Source organism: Solanum stenotomum, chromosome 8 (assembly GCF_019186545.1).
Source record: "Solanum stenotomum isolate F172 chromosome 8, ASM1918654v1, whole genome shotgun sequence".
Classification (NCBI taxonomy): domain Eukaryota; kingdom Viridiplantae; phylum Streptophyta; class Magnoliopsida; order Solanales; family Solanaceae; genus Solanum; species Solanum stenotomum.
Genome location: NC_064289.1, coordinates 9,489,832 through 9,497,820, shown reverse-complemented (window position 1 = coordinate 9,497,820; position 7,989 = coordinate 9,489,832). Strand labels below are relative to the sequence as shown.

The 7,989-nt window shown below is 37.8% G+C and overlaps 1 protein-coding gene across 2 annotated transcripts; it reads right to left on the bottom strand.

Moving 5' to 3' along the window:
- Positions 1-424: 424 nt before the first annotated feature.
- On the bottom strand, positions 425-6,350 carry LOC125874789 (nuclear poly(A) polymerase 4-like). Of its 2 annotated transcripts, none has more exons than XM_049555818.1 (12): positions 6,115-6,350; positions 5,960-6,037; positions 4,321-4,428; positions 3,546-3,608; positions 3,305-3,466; positions 2,742-2,855; positions 2,583-2,645; positions 2,163-2,492; positions 1,918-2,082; positions 884-1,774; positions 675-760; positions 425-578 (listed from the first exon to the last, which is right to left on the bottom strand). In XM_049555818.1, the coding sequence occupies exons 1-12, from the start codon at positions 6,250-6,252 to the stop codon at positions 554-556; spliced, it is 2,223 nt and encodes a 740-aa protein (XP_049411775.1). In that variant the 5' UTR covers positions 6,253-6,350; the 3' UTR covers positions 425-553. The 2 variants fall into 2 exon arrangements, with proteins under 2 accessions (XP_049411775.1, XP_049411776.1); XM_049555819.1 differs by having other exon boundaries at positions 935-1,774.
- Positions 6,351-7,989: the final 1,639 nt, after the last annotated feature.

Genomic DNA, 7,989 nt, shown 5'->3' with positions numbered 1-7,989 from the left:
ATGGAAAACAGTTTTCATGATCCTAAAAACATCAATTTCCACAGAATATCTTTCAGAAACGGCCTCTCTACTTGATAAAATTTGCGTATATTCTTGCCACCACAGACCATGGGATTTCACGGGATATGTGGTTGTTACAAACATCAAGTACCAATGACTAATTCACACGCACAAAGGAAAAAGAAAATTGAGAAAGATAGACTGAAATATGGTGTCATTAATTGTCATCGGAATACAAATACAATTAAGAGACTGAAACCGAGTACAATTGAGATTTTCCATGACCTATAGATCTATTGAATGTAGGAAGAACAATCTTCTTCAGCAGTGTCCCTAGTGTTTTTTTTTTCTAAAACATAAACTGAACTGTACAGGAGCCCACAGGACCGTTCTGCCTGGAACTCTCCGCGAAATATCAGGACTCTCTCTCTGAATGTTAGACATGCAAGCTGCCTGGAATAGAAAAACATAGAGAAATGACAGCCAACAAGTAACATCATACTTACCGTGTTGAGTTGGCTTTTCATCCCTCAATGCCATGACTCCACTTCTTTCAAGCTGTTGATGGAACACTTAACCTACAAGACAAACCATAAAAGAGAACCAAAATACAGCGCCTTTAAAGACAAAAGGACTGATATATATAAAAAAAAAAGTAAGTGCAAGTATCAAACCGTGAAACATGCCTTGTAGAAGATTTTTGTACAGACTCCGATCCAATGCTATCCGGAGATGTTAACACTCCACGAGCAGCTTTTGGCTTCACGAAACACAAAAGAATAGAACTGGTCAAAGTTATGGCAAATGCTAAGAATGGAAGTATGAATTATAAAAATGAATGACGTCAGAAAGATAAAAGAGGCAAAATAAACTGATTCAAAACCTCTAACTCCCGCAATGCATCTTCAAAAAATCTCGAACCATTTTCACATACATTATTCAACAGTGACTTGGACTCTGCTCTGTACAAGTCATCCTGAGAGGAACGGAGAGAGTTGCAACCAGTACTGCCCGCTGCATAACCATCATGGCAGAGTCGGAGCAATTCATGTGCAGGATCTCCAGAGGTACCAGCTTCGACAAGGCTTGTGACACCACTAGACTGGTATACACATCCATCTGCTTCCGCACATTGTGCTCTTCGTGACTTCCTTTGTTCACTATAAACATCTTTGTCCGGAATAGCAAACTGCATCTTATCATTCGTCACATTATTTGAAATTTCTTCACTCTTTCTCTTCCCTCCAGAAACTGTTGAGAAACGCTGTTGTAACAACATGCCACTTTTCTGACCAACAATAAGTTCAGGCGACGGTGATTCCCTTCTTGGAGGGCTAATTGATGGTCGTTTGTCCAAACTCTGCTGACTCTCTTCCACACCTTCAAGCTCTCTTTTCCTTTCCAAACCTCCTCTTTCTCCGGATCTTGACCTAAAAATACCAGAGACAGGCTTCTCTCCCAGCTGCCCACTCATTAGCCTTGGTGTTTGGTTTTGTTTATAACCATCTGATAGAACATAAGAGGGAATCTGCTTTCTACGAACATGGGACACAAACATTTCCATTCCTGGTTTCCAATACATATACATGTTTACTTGGTGTCTAAACTCATCAACTGTCCCACGGATATCAAACTGCTGACCTTCTTGAACCAACTCCCCTGGCCTCCTCTGCAAACCCATGAAGAAGGCACGATGGGCACACTGTTTGGACGGGTCCACATACTCGTGGGGATAAGGATGGCACTGCAATTTCCCAAATGTGTCCCGCTCTATCTGCAAGGATACAACAAGAATTATAAGTAAATGGTAAACATCTGCTTCACTTGCTACCTTCTCCTTTTTCTTCCGTAGAGGCTCAAATACAAAGGAACCAGAGCCTCCTGAGTATCACTTATTTCAAAAAGTATAGATGTTACCATCAAAGTAAGCTGCCTTAACCGGGATTCGACCCAGCCTCTCCACACAAGTAAGTCATCATCATCAGCTGCAACTATGTCAACTTGCAAATAGTTCTTGTAGTTTTCGAAGAAAGGATACTGCTCAAACAATGCAGTCCATCGGGCTTTATTGAGGTCAATTTCCTGATATGGAAAAGCAAAAGGAGTAAAAGCCAGTACTGGCTAAATACACAACATAATGTACATAGGGGAATAATTCATACCTGACATATGTTGTTACCAAATTCAAATTGTTCTGTCATAACACGAAGAGTACTTGCAGATACATTGTAGCTAGAGTTCATGCAAGGATAGGCAGGTGTAATAATTGGCATCTGATGTGTCCGGTCCCAAGGATTTTTACGTGGATCCCAGATAGAAAATCCAAATTCTTTATCCTCTATCTGACAAAGCATCACAGGATTTGGCCAGCGCCATTGTGTATATACGCGGAAAAAACGAGAAACCAGCATACTCGGAACAGCATTTGGATAGAGTTGGCAAACCCGAGCAACCAGAAGAGCCCAGTTAACTCCACCAAGAAATCCAGTCACCTAAAAAAGAATCCAAGACGAACAGGTCATAGAAAAGAGCAAACATTAATTAAGCCTAGTGGAGGGAGTAGGAAAAAAAAGTGAACCTACATTTGAATAAACACCACGCTGTTTAGCCCAAAACTTTAAACATCGAAGTGTGATCCGGAAAAACTGCATTGCAGAAGACAAATGAGATATTATTAGCAAGATCTAGAATATTGAAAAATTTACTGGCCTTTTGTTTCCTTTTTGGTTGGGGACCATCACCTCAATATTTGGAACATCTTTAAGGATTTTATCTGCTACCCTGCAGCCATTAAGGCTCCTTACAGTTGGCTCATCAACATTGCACAACACGGATTCACTGGATATGTCCAAGTCCTGTCGCAAGAAGATGTAAAAGGAAACATCAGGCATACTACTATTAGTGGTCTAAGCAGCTGATTGATGCCATAAATTGAATGTCAATTCCAGTTTGAGAAAATAGAGCATTCACGTATCCCAGTTCTGTCTGGATCCCATGACTTGGTAAGCTCCAGGAATGGTCAGGTATACCATGAATATAACAAATGAAGAAAATCAAAAATGTAAAAGCCCTGGATCCAGAAAGAATTAAGCTGAGATTCACATTGCTGCAGGTGAAAAGGCATTAGCATCCGGAGTACAAGCAGAAGTCTAAGAAAAAAATCAGGGCCTTCTTTTTCCAGAACAAATGTTGGTGTGGGAAAATAAATTTCTTCTGAAGCAAAGTTTGATCTATAGAAAAGGTGTCCCTTATAAGGAGGAGGCCAAAAGGAAATGAGCAGCTTTCACAAAGAAATAACACTTACATCTGGCACAACCAAAAGAGAAATGCTTGCATAAAGAAGATCAATTGAGATCCCATCAAACTTAAACTTCATAACAGGGACATGTGCATCTGGGACTGGTTGTAGTTCAGTAACTTCTTCCCTCTCCATCAAAATATTATGCAATACAAAAAAGAAGTCATCCTGGCAAACAAGGTTGATATTAGATGCAATTTAAAATGGCCAACTGAGACTTGAAAAGAAAACCAGAAACCAAAATGACCTCTCGGTTCACATAGGATGGTCCAACACATAAGGTATCTATGTCAGCTCCAGGACCATGCACCTACAAAAGAAATCTTATATAATTAGTCAAATAAAGTTGCTAAGGGACATCAAACATTCGGTCATTCCCTGCAAAATGTAAAGCTTAATAGTACATAATTGTAATTACATGTGTTAAGGAAGCATGTGCAGCTTCAAGAACACAAAGAGCATAGAGCACTGCACACCTACCCACCCACCCAACCCATCCATCCAAAAAAAAGAACTCTTCCCAATGACAGGTGCCAACTGAATGTTTTTGAGCAAAGAGCTCCTGTAGAAGAAATCTTAATGAAAAACAACAGGAAGGACAACTGAGTGAAGTTATGTTTGGGTTGAAAATTGAGAATAGTAACAAAAGGGAGAATTGTGTGAAACGATCAGTTTGGTTACAAATGCAAATACAGAAGTCTGAAGAACAAGCATAATGCATGAGGTGCATCAATTTAGGACCAGAGACACAAGCTTGTTTTTGGATACTGTTCTAATTTTTGTGGCATATTAGTACCACTCTGACCCAAAAACAGTAACAATTTAAACCAACTGTTTCATGCTTGCATACAGTGAATTTCACACCTTGTGATATTATAACACTAAGGACTTTGCAAGGTGGCACGGTGAAACAACTTTCCGACTATTTCTAGATCTGCAATGAAATTATTTGTCATGCATATCTACGCAAAACATTAAGCTTATACTGTTCAAGAAGGGAACTTCAGAAAGAAGCTGCTTACCCCAAGTCGATAAGAACCAAAAGTTAAAATGACAGCATTTGCATCCTCAACCATCTGATCATTGTACCCTCTCAGTCGAGTAAGATCTTTCACCCAGTCCTTCACAATCTGAAAAGGTAAAGATCCAAAAATGTCACTAGACTGGATTGAGACAAAAATAGAAATGAAATTTATGAAATGCAAAGGAAAAGGGAAGATAACAAGCTAAAAACTAAGACTACTCCTTCCATTCTTTCTTCAAGACATTTGGGGGTACCATCAACTAAAGAATATCATTTCATTTCCTTCATCTTAGTATTTAAAAGTGTTGTGAAAGGTGATCGCCTCTCACCATGCATCGCCTATAAGCTTTGTGGCGAGGCGATTTTCAAAAGGCGACGTTGTGGCAAGAAAAACATCGCCTTTTGCATTCTCTTAAAAAAGAGGCGACCAATTTAGGGTTTTAAAAGTTAAAAGGTAATTTTAGGGTTCACTTTCCAAATTTATACAGTTGCACTCTTAGACTGCAACAGCGGCTCCAACCCGTCGACACGACAAGACTTCTCCAGCAACTAGCCAAATTTTTCCGGTGACTCCTAAGTCCAACCAATATGTATTCCTTCTTTTCTTCTTGTTCTTCAGACTTCAGAGTTACTTATACCTCTGTGTTTTTTCTCGCTGTTTTGACTTTTGTTCTGTTTTTCCTCGTTCAAGTTCTAGACTTCAGTATGTACTATCTATTTCAGTTTTTGAATTGAAATATTTGCTAATATGTTATTGCTATTGAGATTTTGATTGTTTATATATGCAATTAAATATTTTAATTTTTTGTTATTTACTGGCGTCGCGAGGCAGATCCTTGTCGCCTTTCATTGTCCAAAACACTGGTATTAACCTATGAATACTACTGAGTAAGGCAAAAAAAAAAGTAATTAGCCCTAGAACGGCCTAACATGAAAGGACATCCACATTGACATCTTTTTGTTCATTGAGATCAGGGAAACAATCCCGCCACTAAATCGGAAAGCAGGAAACTTTGGAGCAAATAAAACTGAAAATATTTAGTGATCAGATATTACACTGCTGAGTTAGAAAAGAGCTACATTTAACACATCAAGTGTTACTGCAAATTAGTTACTAATAAACTAGTGCCGAATCAGAGACTAAGAAATCCAAACAGGGAAAAACAAGGAAGCATCAAGTGGATGGTCAACAATTAATAAACGCAGGTGAATGGAGATATAATATTTTCTATTTCACGAAGATAAAAGAAATTCCCAAAAATACACAGCAATGATCAGTTCTCTCTTTGCTGAAATCTAAAGCACCATTCAATATTGACCAATCCAAAGTGTATGCAGTCACCATTCACAGCCTACTCATTCCATGTTCAGACTTCAGAAATTACAACCGCAAATTGACCCAAAATAGTTAGGTCTGCTATATGAATTCTCATTATCCATTTGGACAATTTCAATTTCATTGCTAGAACACTTAAAAAATTCAGGAGTCATTGAAACTCCATCGTCTCTAAATCATATGTTACTTTATATCCAATGCCTTAAGTCTCAACCAGCATCCTAATTTTTCTGATCTCCCGGAATTCCTCCTAATAGTTTAGTAGCATAATCACCAAAACATAAAGGAAAAGAGAAATTACCTGCTTTAGCTGGCAGAGAACTCCTTCTCTCTTAGCAGCCTCCTCAGCGCTTTCATAGAGTCCAGCACCGACCAAGAACTAGAATTCACAGAGTCATCATACACTGAAGCACAAAAATCAACATAGTAAACAAAAAGGAACCTTAAAGATCAAACCTTTTCCAACTCTTTGGTACGCTGAATATCAGCCTCCATAGGTCCTGCTAGAGACAAGGGTTTCGTTACCCCATACTCCTTAGGCAGTGGAACCTGCTGGGTCGGTGGCAAAGTAATGGAACAATTGGAAACCCCCATCACTTAAACAGGACAGAATTAAAAAACTTGTTGTGGTAGTTCAATATAAGGACCAAAGATTCAAACTTTATAAAGGAAATATGGCGATATTAACCAAGAAACGGATCGGAAATTCGAAATTCAAACTCTTATAGAAGCAAAAGTTGAATTTTGGGGGAGACCCAAAAGATAAAAGAGCAACAACTATGAAGAAAAGGGAATTTCTTTACTTGTAAATGAGGAAGAAAAAAAACACCGTAGATCTAAAACCTGAAGAAGGAGAAGGGTTTGTTCCTTTGGGGGCTATAAAGGGTCGGAACACGTTCACATTACGAGTTGGGGTAGGAGAAAATTGAGGATATGATTTGTTTTTCTTTTTTTGTTCCACAAAGGAAAAGCGTGTTTGATATTTTGTAGGTTTTCCACCGGTTGGCAACTTTTGGACTTTCGTTAGTGCCAAACTTTGAAATATCACAAGTTATCATATTTACTTGTTTGAATTTTGAACTAATTTTAAGTTGTTTTTTTTTTAAAAAAAATATTATAAATATTTAAGCGATGAGATAATAGAGCAGCTCACTTAAATTATGACAAACTAGATGGATTATTTTTTTTAAAAAAAAGTGCCTATTTTTTATTCCTATCTTAATTGAAATAAATTATCTACCAAACAACGAAATGCTAAAAACTTTATTCTTTTATCTAATTTCTAAATGTATCAAAGTCCACCTACTTGATTGCCCCCGACCGTTTCTCGTACCTTTATTGAAGTAGACACCGGCGGGGCATTAGTCAAACCAAAGAACATCACTTATAACTCATGATCATATCAAGTTCGAAAAGCCGTAGATGGCACCCGTATAACTGAGCTTGACTTAGTGAAATTTTGGAGTTTAACTGTGAATTACGTGAAACCATTTATTTATTCGTAAAAGTTTTGTAACCTTTCTTAAAGGTTAGATAGCGATAGTCTCAGTCCCAAGGAAAATTGTATGGCTGGAGCCTGGAGGTATGAAAAATGTGCCACAGCTTATAGGTTTATTTGCAATAGCACTTCTGGTTGTATCTTTCTTTGAAATTTTATTGCTCATCTGGCCTACTTTAAGGAGTTTGGGGTTTGATCAAGGTCCTTTTAATGGGCAAAGTGCACAAATATCCACGTATAGAGTCGTTATTTAATTTGTATTCGCTTTATAATTGTTTATATAAGTTTATCTTCTTTGGAAACAATTTGAATTAATGCAATTGAGGTTGAAAATCGCGTATATTTCAATTATACATGACTAAAGCATTGTGCCTGATGACTATCGTAGTATTAACCTTATACATGTAATTTCTTGCTTTTGATATTTGTTACCATATCATGTTGTCTATTATGTTTCAATTTTCATGTTATTTTGTTGTAATTACTGTTTTTTTTTTCTTTTTCTGAATGCTCTTATACCATTCTCCTTATTAATTGAAATGTGTTCGTCGTTGTTGTTTTTCCTTTTTCACAACTACTTCGATTTGCTGCACTTAAGTCGAGGGTTTATCATAAACAACCTCTGTTTTTCCATGAGGTAGGGTTAAGGTTTGTGTACTGTCACACCCCGAGCTACCCCCAAGACGCGGACACGGGACCTAGGACCACAAGTGATCCCAAGCTAACCCTGCTGGCATGATCATGAGCATACTAAAGAAAATAAACTGATGCGGAAGCTAATTCATAAATAAATCTGAAAAGATGGGGAATACCCATATACTATAACTGAATAT